This window comes from Mauremys mutica, chromosome 23, assembly GCF_020497125.1.
Source record: "Mauremys mutica isolate MM-2020 ecotype Southern chromosome 23, ASM2049712v1, whole genome shotgun sequence".
Taxonomy (NCBI): domain Eukaryota; kingdom Metazoa; phylum Chordata; order Testudines; family Geoemydidae; genus Mauremys; species Mauremys mutica.
The window spans coordinates 12978766-13003991 of record NC_059094.1 but is presented as its reverse complement, the minus strand read 5'-3'; the positions used below and the strand labels follow the sequence as shown (position 1 = coordinate 13003991).

Here is a 25226-nt window from a genome sequence, read left to right as displayed (position 1 = left end):
ATGGAAATTGAATTCAAGATGTGATATTTCTGTCTCTCTCTCTCTCTCTCTTTTTTTTTTTATGATCGATCCTCAGCACTTCTTCATCTGGCTTGTGGCGGGAAAAGCACAGATTAAAAGGACCGTGCAAATGTTTTTTATAAACTTCTCTTATTTTCTTGCCATAGGACTGCCTTTAATTAGCTCTGTGGAGTACAAAGGATACATGACACCATCTCACAGCGGAGGATATAAAGATCTACTATATTTATTGCTGAATATTCACACTGTACTCCACTTTGATAAGTACCAACCTTGGACTAGGTTCCATTCTTATTTACACCATTGTAAATCCTGGAGTAACTCTGCTGAGGTCAAGGAAACTACTCTGGATTTACACCAATGTAACTAAAAATAGAATTTGGCTCATTATTCTCACTTTCCAACACACTCCGCTCAGAAAAAAATTCAAATACAGTAAATGTACTAGGACAGATTTAATAATGTTAATCCATTTAATATTATGTAACCTTTTGGATTTTTGAACACTATGCCAAATTCTGGTCTCTGACACTGGTAAAATCCTAATATGGTCTAGTGACTTCTGTAGTATTTTGCTAATTCTAGATAACATTCAACTTAAGATTTATCCCCAATCATTTTAGTAGATGGGTATCAAGTTGATTGATTTTGACACCGTTTTCTTTCATCCGTTTAGTTTCAGTATATTGTGTTAAGTTGCTATTTGAGAATTTTTTTTTAATGCTTTTATCTTTGGAATCAGCTTGAACGTCTTATCTTGTTTTAGAAATTCAGCTACAAAACAAGTACAAAAATATCCAACAAACCCCCACAATTTACAGTGTTCTGGCATACCTGTAGTACTCTAATGTTAAGGTCTAATCCTGCATTCCTGAGACATCTTCAACTCAGGGAATTAATGAGGGATTATTTGGATTGCACAAGGAATGAAAGATTGGGTCCATCCTGGTTTTCATTCACAGGTTTTAGAACTGAGAACATGCCAAGCTCCCCAGTTCAAAATAAGTTAGTGAGAAGACCACCTGCGCATTCTTTATGTCCTGATGAGTTACGTTTTTAAAGTATTCTGTAACCAGCATCCCAGATAGCAGGACTTGCAATCGCACAAATTGATTTTGTGCAATTTACTGGATTTACAAAAGCAGGTAACACTGAGAAACACCCCCGATTTTAGCAATATGTCACAGAGCACGAGATAGTCCCTCTACATCAATAGCCTGAAAAAAATGACACTGTCCCAGTTTGCAGTATTCTCCCAAGTAACAGAGTGACAGAATGATATGCTGGAGCCTGCTTCCACACTGATGCACGGCAGAAAAAGGTGCCTTCGCCATACAACAAAAAATAAATGCAGTCTAGTTTAAATTCTTTGGGTCAGATCCTAGGCACCTTGCTTTGTTTTTATGCAGGCAAAAGTGCCGAGTAAAAACGAAGTGAGGGCACTCAGATTCAAGCAACAGTTTTCACACTCGGACTCTTTTGGACATTCGTGCTGAAATTTACAAATAAAAGGTTCATTATGTGGCCTAGTAAAGCTTTCAACCCAGTTGTGGTCCCCAGTTTATATTGATACAGAAGAAAATGAGGGCAGAAAATGATCCGACGTTTGCGCTCTGTAAACAAGACCCAATTCAGCAATGCTCTAGGACGGAGCTAAACCTCCTAATCACATGCTGAACGTCAGAAATGTAAGGTCCCTCTGTGATAACAGAAAGATATAAAGCCTCATCTTTGTGCATTTGCTGTGGGTTGGAGCAGAACGAGTAGGTGGAATAAACGTTGTCCAAAGCAATTACATTTCTGAAGTGCCTTTCAAAAGTGAAACACTAGATGCTCACACACACTATAGCAAAGCCTTTCAAGTCTACCTTTAAAGCAACCATCCTCAAACCCTCTTGTGCCCTGGACAGCTAGCTTTCTCCTTAGAAACGGAAAATGTTGAGTGATATTAACTTTTGCAGCTCTTACCTGATGACTTAAGTTCTTTCCTTTCACCTGCTGGTTATGCATATTCTAAGGCATCTGTCCCCACAGTGCCTGGATACTAGCTACTTTGGCTATGCAGGCAGAGTAGGACTGAAAGAAATATAGCACATATCTAGCACCAAGCAATGCCCTCTGGACAAATTACCACTCAGTTAATGTTCACGGTCCTACAACCGATTTCACGCCACGCCTGGTGAGTCAACAACAGTGTGAAAAAGTCATCACGAAGGAAAAGGCACATCAAAGTAGGGCCTGGACAGAAGCGCCGAGAAGATCCAGAAGCTCATCATTTCACATAGCAACGGAGTGCTCTAAGCATGGGTCACACGCACAACAGAAAACTCATCCCACGACAGCTAGCATGCAACTGAAGATGTGCCAGCGAAGTTATTAAAATACGCTGCTGTTCAGTGACAAACAACAACGTTTCCTGCCCTGAAGAAGATGAAAACAAGGGCTCTACTCACCACGGAGGAAGGTTGACGAATAGGTTGCAAACGAGTCAAATATGCTGTTGGAAGCCATGACCCCAGCCCAAGATGATTCTTCGGCCAGTCCTTGTGGTTTGTTTATATTCCCCCCGCTAGTCTTGAAAAAATAAGTTTGAACTGAAACACAAAAGAGAGAGAGAGAGAGAGAAATCCACAAGGAAGCTAAGTGCCTGTTTGTAACCAAGAATCTGGCTTTGCCGTGCCACAGGAATGCTTAGCCACAAGTTTTTCAACAGAAGCATATGCACGCTGGCTCATTAGTACGAACAGGGGGGAAGAGAACAGGGTTTGCAAAGAGATAGACAGAGGGCGGTGTAAGGTATGGAGAGCAAAATGAATGAATGAATGGAACTTACCCTAGACAGACAAAAATACAGCTGGTGTTAACAACCAAGGGGGGGGGAGAAACCTCCTCGCTGAGGTACAGGTACTCTTCTAAACTGGAGATTGCAGTTTGCTTGTGGTTCTGTGGTCTCCTATGAGGCCTGAAAGAGTGTTAACTCAACCCCGGTTCTGAGACAGAAAAGACTCCAGCTAGTCATTTGCTGAGTGGAAGAGGAGAGTCAGCTGACCCGTGATGTCAACGGGGCATGAAACATCTTTGTGGCTTCTTCTTCTTTTTTTTTTTTTTTTTTTTTTATGGTTTATATTTATTAGTTCATGGGAGGCCTGGTTGACTCTCCCGGACCCTATGGTGAATGACATACAGAAGCAGAACTCAGAAGCATCGAGACATTTCCTTTTAATTAATTATATTGTTGCCCCAAAAGAGACAGAAGAGAGACTTCAGATTTCTAATTGGTTGATTGAAGTAATAACCCATTTACATTCAGTGGTTTTCTCCTTTTAACTGCCTTTTCTCCCACATTTACCACTTGTCTGTATCATAATTTTTAGCTGTACATGGCTTTCTAACTCCCAGCTCTCTTGGCTGATTATTGTTACTGCGTGTCGAGACTATTTCCATATGTGTGGATGGGTGGCTCTTCTTCGCGGGGATTTTATGTGAATTAGTATTAAGCAAGACACAAAGCACATGCGGCAGAATAAACATGGCTAGCTGAAGAGGAGGCACTGCAGCCATTCATCATTCTTTAAAGGTGTAGAATCGCATTCCAGGGAAAGGAAGGTGCTCAAGCCCACAGTCTGAAGCCCTTGCTCATGCTGCGTAGTGCTTATTCATTGGGGTCAATGTGAATGTTGCCTGGGTAAAACTGCAGGGACTGGCACCTTGTTTTTCAGGAGTAATAGTCACCAGCTGATTATTAACGACGATGCTTTGATATCTGCAGGTGGGGAAGTGCAAAGGCCAGATTTTCAAAGGTATTTAGGCATCAAAGCAGGTTTGGCACCCAACCTACTTAGGTGCTTTTTGAAAATCCCACTAGGTACCTATCTTCATTTGTAGGTGCCTCCAGCCCTTTGAGAATCTGTCCCCATGGCCCTCAAAATAAGGCTTAAATGGGACATAGACGCTACATTAGGGTGACCAGATGTCCCGATTTTATAGGGATAGTCCCGATATTTGGGGCTTTTTCTTGTATAGGCTCCTATGATCCCCCACCCCCGTCCCGATTTTTCACACTTGCTATCTGGTCACACTACTCTACATTGGCCTTCTCCAAGGGGTGAATTTCACCTGTTCAGGAAATAAACCTCACAACATTCCTGGGCGATGCACGTTGGGCTGTCACATTTTAAGCAAACTTCCCCAGTGATTTCCCAGGGAAGTTCTGCATAAAATCCTGTGGCACTAGGTGGTGCAGGGTCATTAGTAAAAACGTAACTTAAAGATCCCTCAGAACTGGTAGCATCAACATCTGCAAGGCCTTCAAATCCCTCCTTAAAACTCTCCTTTGCCTTGATGCCTACAGAAAACTTGACAGCTGGTGCACGGAGACCACTGCCGGTCACACTGACCAATATTGTCTGTTTCCCTGTGCTCCAGTGTCGGTCTGTCTGTATCTCTCTGGTGTCTCTTGTCTTAGATTTACATTGTAAGCTCTTTGGGACAGGGACTGTCTTTTTGTTCTTGAATTACTCCTAGTGCAATGGGCGCCTGGTTCCTCACTGGGCCGCTTAGGAGCTCCTACCTTACAAATAACTAATTTTCCACTTACACTTGTACGTTTTGGGCTTTCCTTTTCCCTTACTCACAGTGAGTAGTATTGACTCGTGTGAGTAGTTATTGAGGATTTGGCCAAAGACACATGCCCAACCCACAGGTGAAAAACACACGAACACCCCCGCAAATGGAAGTAACGACACAGCACTTTGGAATTCCGCCCAGAGAATCCTAGAAATCAGAGATGAGAACGTCATCTAGGTCACCTCCTTGCCAGGGTCTGCCTGGTGCCTACAGTCCATTCCCCAGTCCTTTGAGCAGCACAATTTTTAACTACCCCGAGTGCTTGAACTGCAGGGGGACCTGATAACAATGTTACAAAGAAACCGGTGATTGATTGCGCTCAGTGTCCGGCGAAGGCAGGACAAGAGGTAATGGGCTTACTCAGCAGCAAGGGAGATTTAGGTTAGATATTAGGAAACGCTTCCTAATTCTGAGGGTATCATAGAATCATAGAATCATAGAACTTAAGATCAGAAGGGACCATTATGATCATCTAGTCTGACCTCCCGCAAGATGCAGGCCACAAAAGCTGACCCACCCACTCCTGAAATAATTCTCTCCCTTGACTCAGCTGTTGAAGTCCCCAAATCCTGATTTAAAGACTTCAAGTAGCAGATAATCCTCCAGCAAGCGACCCCTGCCCCATGCTGCGGAGGAAGGCGAAAAACCTCCAGGGCCACTGCCAATCTACCCTGGAGGAAAATTCCTTCCCGACCCCAAATATGGCGATCAGCTGAACCCCGAGCATGCGGGCAAGACTCTCCAGCCAGACACTCAGGAAAAAGACTTTCAATATCCCAACATTGACCCTCAGTACTAATTACCAGTGGTCGCACGTTATTGACCTATTGACTAAATCACGTTATCCTATCAAACCATCCCCTCCATAAACTTATCAAGCTTAATCTTAAAGCCAGAGAGGTCCTTCGCCCCCACTGTTTCCCTCGGTAGGCTGTTCCAGAATTTCACTCCCCTGATGGTTAGAAACCTTCATCTAATTTCAAGCCTAAACTTCCCGACTGCCAATTTATATCCATTTGTTCTCGTGTCCACATTAGTACTGAGCTGAAATAATTCCTCTCCCTCCCTGGTATTTATCCCTCTGATATATTTAAAGAGAGCAATCATATCTCCTCTCAACCTTCTTTTGGTTAAGGAAAACAAACCGAGCTCCTCAAGTCTCCTTTCATACGACAGTTAAGCTCTGGAACAGGCTTGCCCGGGGGGTTGTGGAATCCTCCTCAAGAACTGGTTAGACAAACACCTGTCAGGAATGGTCTAGGTGTACCTGGCCCTGCCTCAGCATGGTGGGATGTACGACGTGACCTCTCAAGGTCTCTTCCAGCCCTAGATGTCTATGGTTCTACTCACTTCCCTTGGAAGATCATCCCACTTTAACAGTTCTCAGGGTCAGAAAACTTTTCCTGATATTGAACCTAAATTTCCCTCTCATGCTCTCCTCTTTGCCCTCAGTTAATCCCCTGTATTATTACTGGTTACCAGTACTGTCCCCCTGTACACACCCAGACAAAGGCCCCTTGTACCAACCTTCAAATTTCCTCTTTCTTCTTAGTGTTTACACCCTTCAGGTATTCCTAATAGGTTATTAGGTCCCTCCATGTTAGTGGCCAGTTAGTCAACGTTAACCAGATTCTGGTCTCACTGGCACCAGTGTAAATCCAGAGTAACTCCATTTACATCAGACTCTGCTCTCTTTAATCAGGCAAAAATCCCATTGGGTCAAATTCTGTTCTCCACTACACTGGTATACTAAATTCACAGTAATTCTGTTGAAACCGATGGATTTCCTGCATATTTATCCCAGTCTAGGGGTCTGGTCCAAGGCCCAATGAAGTCAATGGGGGTTTTTGCTGTTGGTCTTAAAGAGGTTTTAGTTTGGGCCATACATGGGAACAGAATTTGGCCCTTTATTTTTATGAGTCATCATTAGTTTCGAGAACCAAGTTGACACAAGGCTGGTATTATGCCTATCGTCTGCAGTGTTATCTGGTGAGCATGTGTGGCTCACATCCTGGTGATAATCACCACTGAAATATTATCCTTTCTCTGTGTGTTTTTTGCAGAGACCTACTCACTGTCATGTCAGGTTAAGAAATAGTTTCATTGGGGCCCTGTAGGTGGAGAAGTGACTAACTAAAACGCGGAGAGATTTTTCTTCCAAAAAAAGATGTTTGAGGAAGTGAAACTCACAGAAAATTAAGTCTGAATGAAATCTGCAGGCAAAAAGTACCATGGTTTGTGGCATTTCCAGTGCATACAAGTGTGATCTGACAGTATTTATACAATCCCGCGTTCACTAGATTTTGCTGGTACCTGTGGGCCCCAGTCTTGGCTTTCACATAAGAGTGCAGGGGAATTGGAAGTATTAGACATGATTGACGCCCAGAATATTAACACTGAGATGTGTAAGAGCTGATCTTATTTACTGTGGCTCAAAATCCTGGGACTCTGTTTGTCCTTCATAAGAGTGGCCATGCAGGGTCAGACCAATGGTCCATTTAGTCCAATATCTTGTCTTCTGACAGCAGCCAGTGCCTGATGCGTTTCTGAGTAACTAAAAGAACCCCTGTCTCCAGGGTGATAACACAAAGCTGGGGGGAGAGGAAGGTATGCTGATCATTTTACAGCACAAAAGGAGGGGGAAATATCAAATGAGCTTTTAAAAGGTTCAACGCAAGCCATCACCCGCAGGGCCTGTGGTGTAGGACAATGTCACCTTGTCTCCATTTGCCTTGTATCTTCTCAGACCACAATATCAACCTGCTCCCTTTTCCCCAGACTTCCCCCACTTCTCCACATTGCGTGTTGCCGCCTGGCCCTACAGTACTATAAGCGTGCAAAGCTCCAGGGCCGCTGGCCATTTTCATGAGTCCTTTGACAGGGCTTAAGTCAGGGTCTGTGGTGAACTGGATGGGACAGAAGATTCCTCAAACCTTGCCCCGCTCTATAAAGTAGGGATTTTGTCTCCTGTCTCCACACATGCCTTGATCCCACTGAACTCATTGATGCATGTGCAAAAGGTGGATAATAGACTTATTTTCCCTACAGTGCAACATTTTTCATGTTTGGCACAGCAAGACGAAAAGTATGTAGCATGAACGTGTGCCATTGTCTCATTCAGATTTTATGCTAGGTTTTGATTCCTTGGCCCCAATCCTTCATTGAGGAAAAGGGCTGGGACTTTCAAAACCATTGACTTCAAGGAGAGCAGAGTTAGGCCAAGGAGGAGCACTCTGGAAAACCCCACCCACAAAGCACACAGTGCAATTTAGAAAGTGGAGACGAGGAGCAGAGATGACTTAAGCCGCCTTCTTTATCCCTGATCCTTGCGTGCCAGGCTGGACCCCTAACACAGCTGTTCTGATTTACACCAACTACAGATGTCCCCTATGGTCATTAGGACAGCTGGGGATCACTAAAGTGCAGAGAAAAGTGGTCACGCCTCCTTTTCCCGGGCCACACCCCCTAACTCACCAGCCAAGGTGGAGTAGAAGCTGCTACCCCAGGATTACTCTACTCTGCACTGCGTTAATCCTCCCAGGCACAGCTAAGTTGGCTTTACACATGCTTTGCTCTAGCACAGTGAGGCCAAGGCGCCTGCCTCTGGGTGCTTTCCTTGGTATACTCATCTCTGAAATTATCCCCAGCTGTTTTCTTTATGATAAAATTCCCCCCTCTTTAAATTGCTGCATTTTTTCCATGGGTGTGTCTCTAAATCTAAATACTCCAATTTTGCTCATGCAGGCAAATGCAAGGGCTTATTATGTGGTCTAGAAATTGATGGGTATTCCATATGTTATCTATATACTGTAACAGAAGCTTACACTGTGTTTCAAGGAAATTAACAACTAGTTCAGGCATTGCATTTCATTGTGCATTCATATGCATCTATGAGTGTGTAATGTATGTGCTGATATATTTTATTTATTTATGACCATTTACACGTGGAAGTACAAAGCAGCTATCCGGCGTTCTACGAACTTTTGACAAACTTTAGCACGCCAAAAAGTATTAGATCCGTTTACAAACGGTTGGGTGCGGGAAGAGGTTGTTAACTTAGGAGCTGCGAAGTGAAATGGAGCCAAAACTGGGTAAAATGGTGAGCTCATAAAAAGTACAAAAGAATCTAAAATTATTCCTTTGTTTTTCATTTGGATTTTTGGTTTGAGACTCAGCCGTCATTAAGGGCGTGTACATGTGCCCAAAGTCTGGTGGAACGCGTGCATTTAAAAAAAACAGCTATAGATGTCCATGCTAATAACTGATAGATCAAACCAGACACCCAATAGAGAGAGATACGTCTAGATATTATATACACCTACATGAGCACATTTATTCAGGCCAGAGACCATGTCTCAAAGGTGTTGGTTCAGTGAATAAGACAATGGGGTCTCACTTCTGATTAGGCTCTCTGGATGCTGTTGCAACATAAACAGCCCCTAGATCTCCTCAGAAGATTGCCACATCTATCTTCATTTGTAGACACACAGTTTGAGATTTTAAACACTTCCGGGAGCCTTGGATGAGAAGGGATCTTCATTTGTTTTTTCTTTAGTTGAACCCTTTAAATAGCTGGAGTCACCGAGGCCATGGATATTTGACCCAAACTGAAGTTGATTTTCAGAAATGCTGGGCACTCGCAGTTCCCACTTACTTCAGGTGGAATCATGGGTGCTCCCCACCTTTGAACAGACTTGGCTCCTAAGCCCGGTGAAGTCAAATGTTTCCATGTTCTCCAGCAGGCTTCAGATCAGGCCCCTTTCTGGTGTTACAAAAGTTGGAGCCCCAGAAACCGAGACCCCTCCCTTCCCTCAAAATCAGTGAATGCATTTGGAGATGGTAGCCTGTGGGGTTGGGACAGTCTTTCGTTCTGTATTTGTACAGCCCCTAGCGCAACGGGTCCATGACTGGGGCTCCCAGGTGCTACGATGATACAAATAAAAATAACAACCAGCCGGCAGTGGAAAACCAATTGCACAAGCCTATCAATGGCTGGCAGCAGGAAAAGAGGCAAAGGCCCCTGTTCTCTGCCCTCGCTTATACTTTGTGCATCACTGAGCTGCATTTACCAGCTCTATCCCCATTCAAACATTGAAAAAAACCACCTTCCCTGGGGGGAGGGGAGGGCTGAAGACAACACCGCAGCCACTTGGAGGTCTGCAGTTACCCACAGGCTACGCACAGCCTTTTAAAGAGCTGGCATTGCCCTTCAGGAGCAGGTTGTTTGGAAGAGGCAACTTTTTATGCATTCTCCTCCGCCAAGCGAAAAACAAAACAACGTCGCCCTGTCAGAAAACCAGGCAAGTCAAGTCACAGGCTGCTGCAGGGCAGCTCAGATGCAGGCAGTTTGGCAAGGCTGCCATCAAACCCAGTGCACCACAGGAAACCACTAACTCTAAACATGAGCAAACACTAGGCCATGCGCTCCCCCTCTGCTTCCATGAGTGGCGAGGAGGCAGAGCTAGCAGAGCGCGGTGGCGTGTCTGTGTGTTAGGACCAGCTCTGCAGCATGGTTGCTCCTCTCCATCCACAAGAGCGCTGGAGGCTCCTTCCTCCGGGTCTGCGTTTTTTGCAGGAGTGGAGTGGGTGGAACCAAAGAGCTGCATTCTGGGACTCGGTCCCCTTTGTACATTCCCTGGCTTATGCCAATGAAGAGCTCAGGGAGTTGGACGTGGCTTATTAATACCACCACGCTGCATTTGTGACCTGGCAACGGACCCATCGCAATTAGGGCAGGCTGCTGCCCTGAAGACATCCAGCTGAACGCCGACAGGGGCAAAGCAGATTGGGAGGACGCCGGTGGCCTCAAATATTGTGGAGTCGGCAAAGGCAGTGGTGTTGGGGAGGGAACAACGTACGCACGAGGAATCAGCATGCATCCCTACTGCTGTTCAGAGTGAGCACGCGGCAGCTGGACTTGGAGCAGATCGGGAGTGCCAAGAGGAGCGATTAGTATGGGCTAGCCGAGCCGGCACTGGCTTGAGAATCACAAGACCTGCATTCTAGTCCCGTGTGACCTCGGGCAAGTCACTTCCTCTGTTTTCCTACCACCTTGTGTCTATCTAGGCCATTTACTCCCCTGGTGCCCAATCTTATTACACAGGAGGGCCACATAAACTTAAGAGTCTACATATTTGAATAAGATTTAAAGTCACCTGTACTGATCTATATTTTAAGTTCAGCTTCTTTCATATGTATTTCGCTAGGTTGTTTCTATGTACAATATTGTCGACTTATACAACTTGGGGAAGCTAAAATGATGTAAACGTGACGACAAAACGCTAACGAATCGGCCTTGGTATATTGTGATGAAGCAAGCTGCCCCGGTGAGCCGTGAACAGCCTGTTGGCCATAGGGTGGGCACTCCTGATTGAGATTATACACCCATGGGCACAGGGACTGTCTCTCTGTGTTCATACCCCACCCAGCCTTCTCAGCTGCAGCGCCTGTGTGCTACCAAAACAGATTATTATCATCACTGAGGAAACAGACAGGAGAAGCGTCTGTCGCGCCCTTTAAATTGCAATCATCACATGAAGCCTCATGAAAAGCTTGTACCGGGGGCTGTTCTCTGTTGAAGCCCTTCTCCCTGAGAGGGTGAGGCTATTTTTCAGTACTGGGGGGGAAGGGGGTTACCTGTGTCAAGGTTCGATGGCATCTGCTGTTAGCGCTCATTCCTTCACCCCCGGTTTGGAGAGGCGGCTTTGGGTGGGTCTACAGGCTGTTTTAGGGCACAACTGGAATGTGGCCTGTAATGAAGACATGGCAAAACGAAGGGACAAATACATTAAAGGGGGACATTTGTTGAGTCAAAAGGCAGGTTTTCCCTTATTGCCGTATGGAGGAATTCCCCCTCGGCCCTGAAGGGAGGGAGGCAGCACGAGGCCGCGAGGTGTGTTTGAGAGCAGCAATGGGCCATTGGCCTAGTCCTGGCTTGGTGACTGCACAGGCAGAGGGCGCTGGCCCTCTGCGCGCCAGTGACTTTCTCCCCTGCGTGGGTCATTCGGATGACGCATCACCAGCGATCAGCAATGGATCCATGAAACAGGCTCACTCCGCCCGCACCCTGTCCCCACACGCTCGCTGGCCCTCCTCCTTCGGACTCCCCCTCAGTCTTTGTCTGCCCCGCCCCCCGCCCCAAATCAGCCCTCCACACGCTCTGCTCCCATGCTGAGAGGCAGGGCCAAGGAACAACAATGTGCAGGACCAGGCAGCCTCTCCCCAGGGCAGCCGCCTCGTCCCTTGGTTTGCTTTTGCCTGTGTTGTGCGCACTCAGCTGACAACAGGGGTCCCCTTTCGCCTTGCAAGCTATGACTGCACAGAACAACCCTGCAGGCTGGTCTGTTGGGTGAGCTCTGTCTATCTCTTCCTGCTGAGAAACTCCTCATGACGTCTCCTGCCACATCCAATTCTATCTCCCCAGAACCACCCTAGGAGGCCATGCCACTTCCTCAGCCTCCGGAGAAGGAAGCCGGGACTGGGACCGAGAGCGCTGACCCACTGGAAAGGGAGAAGATGCGGCAAGCAGCAGCCAGGTTCTGTGCAGGTTTGGCTCTGCAAAGGCCCAGCCTGAGAAAAGCATGATGGGAAAAAATCCTATTAAAGGATAGGCCTGCAAGGAGGGCAGGGTTAGCAAGGGACAGTCACAAAGAACGGGGGCGAGAGAACACCTCTGCATCAGTTTCACTTTCAGCCGTCCTTCCCTCCTCCGTCCCCTCTCTCTTCTGGTTCTCCACCTGAGGCTCCTTTCTAGCTCTCATGTGGCCCACTACATCGGGACAGTTTCCCTGTTCTTGCTTACCAAGCCCTGCAGCCTCCCCTCCTTCAAATCCACCCCCCCTTTAAAAGAATCCTCCCTACCTCCTTCTCTTGCTATTAATTCCCCATGCCCTCCCTTTCCTGGACTATTCCTCCCGTATCTGTTTGCCATGCCTGTCTCGGAGTGCCGGCCCTTTGCCCAGGTCTCACGACACATTTACGAGGCATTGTGTCGTTTTAGGGGCTGTACGTGATTTTGAAGGACAGCGACAATGGCCGTGCACCCCGACTGCCGAAAGGGTTAAACGAAGAAGCCAAGGATGTATTCCCCATCCGACGAGCCATATAAGGCAGGCGGTGCAGAGCCAGAACTAACCCCCACAGATCATAATGCAGCCCACAGACATTTATGTGGAGGTTGGAGAAAATATGAAGCTGACCACTGTGCTCGAAGATGTTAGGAGGATATTCAGTGAAGATGAAATTGCTCTTTCCGTTCTGGGGATTTCTTGGCTCAGGGAGAATTACAGGCTCTGCTGGAAATAGAAAGAACCAAATTCTGCATTCACCTCCACACAGGCAACTCCATGGGAGGTAGGCAGACAGATCTGAGAGCTGAGTTTGCTCCAGAAGCAATAGAACTGCTCCTGGTAGTGGAAGTAAACATCCTTTTACTTAATGTTGTACGCTGCAGGCCTGTTCCTACTGAAAACAACAGCAAAACCTCCATTCGCTTCAACAGGAGCAGGGCCAGCTCCCTGTATAGAGATGCACTCAGGCAGACCCTGCCCCAGTGAAGAGCTAAATGGGGCTCTGTGTATGGGGAAAGGGGTCCACCTACATGCATCTCATTGCAGCACCAGGGACTTGGCCAGGTCACGTCCCGTGTGTTATGGTACCAATTTCTCGTGGCCGGCGGAAAAGTCACCCACTCATGTTATTTATCATCTACAACAATTTGGGCCCTGGGTTTCACATGTTGCAGCTTTCGATGCCCCTTCTCTTTTCTCATGAAATTAACATTACACAAGGTTGTAATTCACCAGAGTGGCCTTTCATTATTGAAATGTCACCGATGGTTTTTAAGTCGCTGCACCACAGTCTGGGCTTGGGCACCACAAACTCCTTCAGCATTTCAGGGTTTCAAAAGGAAGAACAAAAGAGACTTTTCAATGGGGGTTTTTTGGCATCACACACAGGTTTCCTCCAGGCTACATCACTTATATGGCATGGATGAAAATTATCCCATACAGGGAAGTGAAACTCTCTCTCTCTAAGCGTCAATGACCCAAAATATTCTCATTCAAAAAGACACCATTTCCCCCAGTGGGTGTTAATGGCTGGTTTTCAGATATGCTGAACGCCCCCAACTCCACTGAAGCAAAGAGGTAGCTCAGATGCTCACTGGCTTTGAAAATCAGTCCATGAATGCACTGAAAAGTCCTCTGCTATATATATAGTAAGTCCTACTCTATTTATTTATATTACTTACTATAAATAGTCCCGAGGGCTACTTTTTGGGGTTAGAGTGGCCTAACAGCTAAAGCAGTGACCTAGGAATCAGCAGACCTGGATTCTGTTCCTGGCTCTGCCACTGAGCACCAGCAGGACCTTAGGCAAGTCACTTCCCCTCTCACCCTTCATCTTGTCTATTAGACTGTAAGCTCCTCAAGGCAGGGACAGTGTTTGCACAATGCCCAGCACAGTGGTGCCCTGTCCAGGCACTCCTATAACAATAACAAGGGCTCCTGTTTAGGTCTCCATCCTGTAATAAGCTCCACACAGGGAGTACAATGGCTGGAACCTCAGTCACTCCATACAGGCACAAGGATCCACCCGTGTGGAGATTCCTGCAGGATCAAGGCTTTAATTGTGCACCTACAGAAAATGAAACAAAGGAGACTAGGAGGCTGTTAAACCCAATGCTTTACCTGTTGCTTAGGCCAGTGGCTCTCAACCTTTCCGAACTGTCGTACCCCTTTCAGGCGTCGGATTTTTCTTGCCTACCCCAAGTTTCACCTCACTTAAAAACAACTTACTTACAAAATCAGACACAAAATCCAAACGTGTCACAGCACACGATTACTGCAAAATTGCTGACTTTCTTATTTTTACCATGTAATCGTAAAATACATCAATTGGAATATAAATATTGTACTTGCATTTCAGTGTACAGTATATTCAGCGATATAAACAAGTCATTGTATGACATTTGAGTTTGTACTGACTTTGCAAGTGCTTTTTACGTAGCCTGTTGTAAAACTAGTAGGCAACTATCGAGACAAGTTGCTGCACCCCTCCTGAAAGACCTCGGCGTACTCCCAGGGGTACATGTACCCTGGGTGAGAACCACTGGCTTAGGACACACAGGAGCATTGGCTTCACTGCACCTCCAGGGCATGGCAGGGCATGAAGAGGCAGGGGAAAGTCATATATAAAAATACCACTGAGACGTGTTCCCTGTCCCTAAAAATATAGTCAAAAAACTCTGTAAATGGAGTAGTCTCGCTCTCTGATTCCTGTACCTTAAAGTATGCAAATAACTGCTTGTGCTTTTCCTGTCTAGGAGCTGTATCAAACAGCTAGCAAAAACAATCTCATTACCCTCAGCAATAAACTTTTTGTGAAAGAAAGAAAGAAAGAAAGAAAGAAAGAAAGAAAGAAAGAAAGAAAGAAAGAAAGAATTTCATGTTAACTGGCAACTCTGGAATAAATTAGTTTTAGTATAAGGGAGGCAAAATTGCTAAAAAAAATAATGCAGGTTTTTATGGATAATCTCAACTACCCACAATGTAGTGCAACAAAAACACAGCCACTTAGAACTTCTCCAAAGGACAGCCCCTACTAGAGATGAGCGGTATAGGGTCTTTGATACACAGCTGAACATTTCTGATCCCCACGAGTAAAGGACAGTGCCTCCCCATCCATATGAACTGAATGAAGCATGGGGTCCTGAGGAAACACTAGTATGTGATCATGTAATTAAAGACTGTGCAGAAAAGGGAGGGAATAAAGTTGCACAGGCATCACGCACACGCACACACACACACACACACTCTTCTCATTCACCAAAATGCAATGACACAACTCCCCAAGACCTTCCCCATTACATGTATTTTGCCTTTGGTTCAAATAAACTGAGCACTCGGACCTGGGGTGCCCTGCACTGCATGCTTGTTACCACTGCATGCCAGAAGCATCACAGTAGATCACTACTGTGCCTCGAGAACTGAAGAGGCTGGTTGTGCTGCCATCCAGTGACTGCAAAAGCAACCTGGGAGCTAAAGCCAAGGGAATTTGAAATTAATTCCAGGCTCCAAGGAATTATCCACTGAAGTGACTAGAGCCAAAGGCAAATACTGTACGACTGAAAAATGAATAGGCAGCTTTATCAATACAGGGATGATGATAAAATCCTTGGAGAGCAGATTACTGCCTTTGATTTTACCTCTCTGGAGCATAATACACCTCTACCTCGAGATAACACGACCCGATATAACACGAATTCGGATAGAATGCGGTAAAGCAGTGCTCCGGGGGCGGGAGGGGCTGCGCACGCCGGTGGATCAAAGGAAGTTCGATATAATGCGGTTTCATCTATAACGCAGTAAGATTTTTTGGCTCCCAAGGACAGTGTTATATCGGGGTAGAGGTGTACTCAACACTGAGGGTACGTCTACACTGCAATAAAAGATCTGCGGCCCGAGTCAGCTGACTCAGGCTCGCAGGGCTCAGACTGTGGGGCTATAAAAACTGCGGTGTAGACATTGGGCTTGGGCTGGAGCCCAGCTTCTGAAACTCCAAGAAGGGCCGGGGGGTGGGGAGCTCAGAGCCTTGGTTCCAGCCCAAGCAGGAACGTCTACACTACAGTTTGATAGCCCCACAGCCCGAGGCAGCTGACCCAGGCTCTGAGACTCACTGCTGAGGGGTTTTTAACGCAGTGTAGACACACCTGAAGTGACCACTTGTCACTTCCAAAGCTCTTTGCAACAGTCCCCACAGCCCTGTGTGGCAGGTGAGTATAATTACCACCATTTTACAGATGGTGAAACTGAGACAGGGAAAGGTGAAGGGACTTGCCCAAGGCCACAGAGGGAGTTGGTGTCAGAGCCAGAATTAAAACTCAGACGCTGAATCACCCTGGGAGATGCTAGTTTCAGGTCCTAGATCCGTGCTCAGATCACATGGTGCTCAGTAACTCTTGACCTTGTCCCATAACCCTTAATTTCAATCGGACTCTAGAGTCAGAGCCATGTAGTAGGGCGGGGGTGAGGTCTAGTGGGAGCCAGGACTCCTGGGTTCTAACCTTAGCACTAGTTATGTGACTTTGGGAAAGCCGGTAAAGAGGGTACTGGTAATACCTCCCCTTCAACAGGAGTGCTGCAAGAATGAACTAAGTTTTGTAACTTGCTACATAGCCCCTTTGCCATTACACAGCCCTCTTCGTCTGAAGATCTCAAAGTGCTTTGCTAAGATGGCTAAGCCTCAGTTTCCCCATTTCAAAGAGCTCCCACTTTCCATGGCACCTTACCAAGCTGAGAACATGGTCTAGTCTTTAGTCGAGACGTTTGGCCCACTGGCTCGTGCAACCACTGTCTCGCTGAATGAGTCAGTTTTATCTCAGATCCTGCACCTGGCACATGGGCAGGATGGTTTTATAGATACGAGTAACGCAAAGCCTGGTAGAGCTGAGAGAGGGACCAGGCGAGCCAGGAGCCACAATGCAGCTCACACACCCACTTAGGGTGCCCAGATGTCCTGACTTTATAGGGACAGTCCCGATTTTTGGGTCTTTTTCTTACATAGGCTCCCCACCCCCATCCCGATTTTTCACACTTGCTGTCTGGTCGCCCTACACCCACTGCCTTTTGGTTGAGGGTTACAATGGGTCAACTGCTGCCAGATTTCAAACCCCCGCGTTTGAGTGTCTTGGAGCTGGGGGTTTGGCAGATGGCGTCTGTCCTTGGGACCTGGGTTTCTGTTCAGAGCCATCTCTAGTCATTTGGGTGCGTCTGGCTCTGGCAGATTTCAGAGACCTCCTCTGCCAAGAATTGATGCCCCATGATCCATCACGCCACCCAGCACCAGCCTGGAGATCTTCCTCAGCAGATAGCTCCATCCTTTCCCCAGGCAGCTGCAGGTTTTGCCCTTGGCAGTCCCTGCCTGCCCATGCTCCTTTACCCGTCATCCTTTGCATGTCTCCCTTCACCATCTCCCCTCGCACACAGAACTGACCCAAAGCCTTTCACAGACACTGCATCAGCACAAATCTCTCTCTCTCCCCTGCCCCCAACCTCTTCTAGCACCAACCTTCCCACTGTCCACTCACACAATCTTGACACGTTTCAGCAAGAGACTTCTCCTCCTGTTTGAAACACAGGTCAAACACGGTTCAGCCTGCAAACATCAACCCTCCTAAGGATCCTGAACTGGGTGACACGTGAGTTTCGTTTTCACTTAGCACAGGGAGGTTTTGCTGCTGCTGACACAGATTTCGGCTGAGGCCAAAAGAAGTGCAAAACCAGAAAGGCAACCCAGGACTCCTTCCCATGACAGGGAGCATTTCCCCAGGGCTGCATTACTGAGCTCAGTGTCCCCACAGTGACCTAGATTAGCAGAAGTCCAGTCTTGCTGCATTGCACCCTCTTGGTCCTGACCTCAGTTCGGTTTCACCTGGCATTTGAGAAGTCACCATGCGTGCTCCACAGAGCACATTACACACACCTTTAACCCAGGGCTGAATTCAAAGCAGCCCACTCACCTCGAACCCTCAGACGCTACGGAAATAGGCGTGGTGTAAACACAGAGAGAGCAAGATTAGCTAGAACCGTCCCTCCAAGCTCCGAGAAAGGGCAGATTTGGATCCAGATCCAGACTTAACTTGGACCTATGATCAGATTCACTAGAGTATTATTCATCTAGCACCACAAAGGAGAAGGACCCGTTACGAGATGCATAGAAGGAGATAAGAAGGCATCAAAGCACAGGTCAGAAAACAGCACAGGGCAGCAATTCAGGTGCAGGAGGTTGCGGGGAGATCTTTGGTGATGAGAGCGGGGTAGGTTTTAGGGAGGAGGAGGGTGGCAATTGGCCAGCGAGAAATGCAAAGCTGCAGTGCATGAATGATGGCATCAGGCTGAGCAGGAGAATGATACTGTTGCCCGGGAGGAATTTGGATACTCCCATAATAGAGGCAACGATAGAGCCTAGTGAGTATGTAGACAGGGAGTGACATTAAGAGAGAAGCAAGTGGTGTCGGAGGAGTCCAAGGAAGGGAGATAAAGACTGGGGGGAGGTTATGCAGCAAGAAGCCCGGCTACACAGCACCAGACAAGACACGATAGGGTCAAATCCGAAGCAGACTCCAGTGGAGATGCACATCTCCTTTCCTCCACTCCCTCCGCCCCCAGCAATCCGATGTGAATCTGGCCCATAGAGAGAGGCTGAAAATAACCCAAACCTCAGCTCATCCCTGGAGGGGGCTGAAATTCTCTTTCCACTTTCAGTTTTAAAAAATCTGCCCATCCTAAAAAACCCAGGGGAATATATAATAATCGCCCATCCATTGTAACTATAGCCCTTGCGAACAGCGATGCGAAAACAAACAACAATTTATGGCAAGCAGCAGGGATTTTTGTGTCTGGTCTGTGGTCTCAGGGAGTGTGCTATCCAAGGACAGTGTTCCAAGCAAGCCAGGAAAACCCAGAATATTACTGGTGTGCTCTCGTTTGACTGATCTCCCTTGGAGGCAACCAAATTATAAATCAGTCAAAGAAGCCTGATTTAAAGGAAGCCTGTATCTTTCCCACACTTTTTCTTGTTTGTATTAGAGGCCCCGGCTGAGACTGGAGCCCTATTGTGCTTGCCCCGGGATAAACCCTCAGGACGGGTCTAGACACAGTTTTTGTACTATGTCAGTTAGGGGTAAGTTAGACCAGTACATCCCCTAGTGTGGACGTAATTATATCGGTGCCTTATACTGGTGTGGCTCATTTCCCATCCAGTGTGGGAATAGCTCTTCCAGTCTAAGCACGTGGAACGATATAACCGTACCCAAACTGGGGAGGGGGAGATTGGTGCCCGTTAACTATCCTCAGAGTGTTAGCCAGGCAGTTTTGGTGTGTAGAGACGGCCCTATCCGGCAGGCCAGGGAGGGAACCCAGAAGTGCCCAGGGACCCGGAAAGCAGGTCCAGTACAAAACCCAGGTTTCCAGAGCCCCAGTGCATCCCCGTATCCATTAGGCCCAGTGCAAGGTACCTGCCCACTTTATGTGGCCTTTCGGGGTTCGTTCAAAACCAACACACTTGTTTGGCTTCAGTTCTCTGCCCTTCCTCCAGAAGTTTGGCAGCGATCTCACCCCTCTCCAGCCCTCCGGTCCATTGCACTCGGTCTGGTAATGAATTGCGGGATGGGGGGCGGCAGGGAGTGAGTGCCCAGCTGCTGGCATCGGGACACCTGGCTGATAACCCCGCAGTTAACGTGCTCTGCCTTCATTAGGAGTCCTGGGGTGGGAGCAGCCTCCTCCCTCTCCCGCCTCACCCGAGGTCTTCAGGAAACAGCTTGGGATCGGGCCTGGAAAGCTCCCGCTAGCCCCGCGGGGTGCTGTGATGGCCAACGGGTGACTACAGCTGCTAAGAAAAGTCAGGTACGGTAGAATCGACAAGTGCCGCTCACCGCTCTGAGCCAGCACCAAATCAGACCCCTCCCTAGTTCATTTGCCCCTCCCAGCCTTCCCCACCCCCCTTCACCTACTCTGCCCTCTATGCTGGGGACACGCTGCTGATCCCAGTCCGCCCCGCCTCTTCCATCACCATCCTCCCTTCGGAGCAATAATCCCCACCCCCTCCCTTGCCTGAACCATTGCCCAGTATACTGGCTGCCTTAGATCCCAAGCCTACAGTCCACTGTGCAGTTGCCAACACATACACAACGAATTTTCAGGGTCAGGGCCTTAGAACATAAGTGATTTGGAGCAGGGAGGGTTAGGGTTAGTCTATGTAAATATGTAAATAGGGTTAATCTATGTAAAATGCCTCGTAAATATACGCTGATCTAAAGGCATTGTTTGGAATAATGAACCAAATAATACTTTATATGTCCGTAATTTTCGCCACCCATTCAGTATTTACCTACTAGGCAGTGGGCCTGATTTTTTCGATGCTGCGTGGCGTGGCTGTCTTGTCCTGTCTCTCTTCGAAATGTTAACATTGCTAACAGTCAATTGAAATGCAACAACTCTGCCAGTGCGTGTAGGTGAGCTGAACCCCTGTTCTGCAGCGAGGCTGGCGGGGGATGATGTTTCCTGGTTTGGTTTGGAGTCGTGGCAGGAGGATTTGAAGGCTGCATGTCAGCGGCTCTGGACGAAGGCAGAACACTTGGTCAGGACTGGAAGGCAGACACACGTGTCTGACTCGTCAGCCCTCAGAGCACCAGGTATGTCGAGCCGGTCGTTTGATAAGTGCCTTTGATGATGGGGAAACACAGCCAAAGAGCGCACAGACTGGGGAGACCATCAAAGAGATGCAATCATGACCAAAAGTCTGACTGTAGGTGAGAAATCCGACTGGGGAGTGCATTGACACAGCTTGAGATCGTGGCGATAAGAAGGGAGGAAATAAGCATTGAGAGAAATTGCACATTATCAGCATCCTGTAGTGGAGAAGGCGAAATTCTTTATATTTGTTTCTTTTTCTGTTGGCGGAACATGGTGCCTCATTTTTTTTTTACCAAAGGCCCGAGAGACGTCTTGCGATCATGAGCCTAGAGCTCTTTTCTGACGACAGGCTTCTAGTCGCAGGCCTGTCACTGCTTCACTCTGCGTTCTCAAGCAATTCACTGCCCCGCCCTGTGCCTCAGTTTCCCAGCCCATAAAAAAGGGGCAACAATACTCATCTCCCAAGTGGGACTTGTGCGACTTAATTCGGTCGTGTGGCCTCTTTGAGGTGCTCGCATGGACGGTGAGGTATTCTTAATGAATGGGATGCTGACAGCTAGTTTAAATGAGCCCCAACATGTATTTTTGTCAAATAATCAAACTGTTTTACAAAACGTTTTATTTTCACTTTTGAAGAAGATGAAATGTCCATGCAAAAGGGTTTCGAATTTGAATATGTTTGTGCTGTGCTGAAAGCCCTAACAATGCCCCAGTCACACCCTGACAGCACGCTCTGCCTTATATTAAACTAAGGTCCCGATCCTGCAATGTGCTCCATGCAGGATGGATTCCCCATTAAAGTCAATGGGACGCGGTCCATGCACAGCTGCACGCACAGATCCTCAGCTGGTGCAAACTGGAACAATCCACTGAAATTGGTATAGCCAATGGAGCTACACTGATTTACACCTGCTACATATCCGGGCCTGTTTTTATTCTGTCTGTGCAGCCCTCATTCTAATGGAACTGCCACATCCTCAGGGTCACTGGGTGTGCCTGTAATACGAATAATAAAGATAATTAGAATAGCCCATGAGACCCCAGAAGTGAAACTAACCAAAAACTGAAGCCCGGTTTGAACTGAAGTGCAAAAACTAAACAAAGGTGACCAGACAGCAAGTGTGAAAAATCAGGATGGGGACGGGGAGTAATAGAAGCCTATATAAGAAAAAGACCCCAAAATCGGGACTGTCCCTATAAAATCGGGACATCTGGTCACCCTAAACAAAGATCAGACAAAAATAGTGAAGGGTGGATTTGATTTTGTAAATTCTTACTAATCTAAGGCGTTTTAGTAACACAGATCATGAATTTTAAAGGCAGTCTTTTATCTTGGTAATGTCACTCCACCTATCAGCAACTATCATGTTTACTTATTTTTTTGCAACAGAAGAAACAGTTTTGATCATTATCTTAGCTGACAACTGCAATGTGTTCTTACTTCAGCTGCAAATCAGGGGTGTGAATATACCGTATGTAGGGCTTGAGCCTTAGCTGGTGTAAATCAGCTTGGCTCTACTGAAGTCAATGATGCTGTGATCTACAGATCAGGCCCACAAAACATGTTCCAAAAAGCAGAAGCAAGCCATGCGGGTACGGACTCTCCCCCACACTTCAGCCTCTGTTGTAAAAGTAGGACATCAGACATCTTAAAATGTGCGAGTTCAAAAGATCTTGGGTTTCATATAGATCCAGCCACTTTGGCCAACAGTAAAGTGGCTCCGTTTGGGATTTGTATCGTGTAAATCTGTAAAGGCTGGTGAAAAGGGCACCGCTTTATTGATCCAACAGCATCATCTTTTTGGTAAGCAGATGTGTTTATCAAAAAACGAAATCAATAGGTCTGAGTTGGACAGCTGACCTAGCGTGCGGAAGACAAGAGGTAGCGAGAGTCTTGCTCGGCTTCAGGAATAAAGCAGCTGTCTCTTTTGCCTTTTAAAACCTGGGATGCAAATGTACCACTGTAAGATGCCAAGTCACTGCGTGGTTTGTCCCAGCTGCATTCCCTAAACAAGGGGATCAGGTTTACTGTAGCAGCTGTGCTGGCTTTAATATGCTCTTCCATGATATTTAATAATTGTTAGCCCTTCTATCGTGCTTTTTATCCCTAGATCTCAACAGACCTTACAAAGCAGCATTCATATCATTATCCCTTACTTTACAGATAGAGAAACTGAGGCAGAAAGAGGGGACGGCCCAGCTCCCATGATTTCAGTGGAAGTTAGGAGCTTAAATACCTGTTAGGATCTGGGCTGAAGTGATCAGCAGAGAGGAGGGATCTCTAGGCTCAGTCCCTAGGTCTATCACAGACCCTCTCTGGTGTGTCTGGAGACCTGTTCTCCCTTGAATCCTCTACATGCCACTGTACTAAAATCCTCGAGCCCTAGTGGTACCCGGGGAATATTTTCTTGATTTAAAAGAAAAATAGCACTGAGGTATTTTTTCCCCTTTCTTTTTTCTGGGAAGGGAAATCTCAAAGCGTTTCAATTTCACAGTTCTTCACTGCTGAGACAGGACCCTCTCGTGGGGCCATTTGAATCAGAGGTTCCCTCAGCAGGTTTGCAGGCAGAGGAATATGACGTGTTTTGGTTTGTTTTTTTGTTTCTCAGTTTTGGAAAAGGGCTTGGCTTTTATTTCTCTTTGTTTTCAAGCGTGCAATACGTGAGAACAAATGTGGGCTGCCGTTTGCTATCAGGGAGCCTTTGAAGTGGTTAGAAAACTGAGCATTATCCCCACAGCCTGTGGGCAGAGGTGGATTCGGAGACTTTTTCCACCATTAAAAAAGAAAAATCACACCCGCGCGCGCGTGCACTCACACACACACACACTCCACCCACGTCCCAGTTTCACTGAGCCACATTACGTCAGTGTCGAGGAAAGCAGTAGGGGCGACAGCACAACCCCATGGGGTCTACTCCTGATTAACACTGGTATAAACTACAGCAGAGCTTCTCTTCCTTCGACCTGGTGAAATTCACCCCTGTGCATTGGACCCAGCTGGCACTGAGCCCTCTGGCACAAGGGGTGAATTTGGTGCAACTGAAGTAGCTCAGGGGCTGCTTTTCATGAGTGTCTGCTGCCCGTTCTAAGTGCAGACGGCCGTCTGACGGCTTTCAGAGCACTCCTGTTCAGGCTGTTTTATGGAAGGGACAGTACAGGGCCTGGGTCTCTTCCCATTTCCACTAGCACATCTCCATTGATTTCAGTGGGGTTACTGCTGGGTGAGGGAATAATCAAGCCCAGAGACTGAGAAATGGGAAAGCCCAGATTCTCCAGGGTATTTAGGTACCTAACTCCCATCGGTTTCACTGGGAGTTAGGCACCTAAATCCCTTTGAGGTACACCTATCTAAGCCTTTATGCCACACGCATCCTTGTGGTATCTGATTGCCTAGTTTGTGGGTTCAGGCCCCGATCCAGCAAAGCACTTAAGCACCTGCATAACTTTAAGTATGCTCGTACACCCATTGAGTGCCACTGAAACACTTACGGGGACGATTTCTTTGTCGCCATCTCTCATCAATTTAGCACGAGGTTTGCAATGGTTGGGTTTTTTCCCTTAAAGCCCCAGCTCCTGGAATCATGTGTTTATATGAGACTCCCAGGGTCTGGCCCTCATGGTTGGGGAGAAAAGATTGAAAACATGAACCCTAAAAGCTTAAAAACCAGACGGCCAGTAAAAAGATTGCATTATGATGATGATGTATTATTTTGAGGGGGAGACCCAGCACATCATTTTTTAACATTTGGGGCTCTAATAAGGTGCCCAACCTCCACTAGCTGTCAAACTGCCCTTCGGGTCTTTGAAAATCTCATTCCACATGCTTAAAGTTAAGCAGCTCCTTAAGTGCTTTGCTAGATCTGAGCTCAAGGCTGGGGCAGGGATTAGATTGGAGTTTGGGTTGCAAGGAATCCTTTTACTGAGTTTCAAGTCTAAACGATGGGTTCGTCTAACGAGAACTGAATTAAACCCATTTGGCTCTAGCAAAATATGAGTTCTTGGCCAATGCACCTTTTCTTTTCCTGTTGCTATTTTAATTTCCTTGGCTTTCTTAGAAGCATGGCAGATTTCAAACAAGAAGCACCTCACAAGCTTCTATTCCATAGGAAATACATGTTGGTATACTTATATTAAATACAAAGGAAAAATGTTTTGTGGAACTCCCTTTGTAATTATAATATATATATATAATCTGTCAATATAAATATAATTAATTCTATAGGTTTCAAAACATCACTGGATATGCCCCTCCCAGTCAGGATTTACATTCAAAATTAAGATTATTACCTGATATTTACAGAACTTTTTACCATCAAGCTGCTTTACAAATATTACTAACTAACAGAACAGGTTGAAAATGTTCCATCAAAACATTTTTTTTCAATG

General features: G+C 46.7%; 1 protein-coding gene across 5 annotated transcripts in view; it reads right to left on the bottom strand.

Moving 5' to 3' along the window:
- The window catches only part of RUNX3 (RUNX family transcription factor 3), a 147563-nt gene that overhangs the window by 113389 nt on the left and 8948 nt on the right, over positions 1-25226 (bottom strand). For 3 of the 5 annotated variants that reach the window (XM_044997435.1, XM_044997436.1, XM_044997437.1), the window contains one exon: positions 11284-11396. In XM_044997435.1, coding sequence (XP_044853370.1) covers positions 11284-11305 — 22 coding nt within the window. In that variant the 5' untranslated portion in view covers positions 11306-11396. Of the gene's footprint in view, positions 1-2474; positions 2616-11283; positions 11397-25226 lie in introns of all 5 variants that reach the window. The other 2 variants (XM_044997433.1, XM_044997434.1) reach the window with 1 other exon arrangement.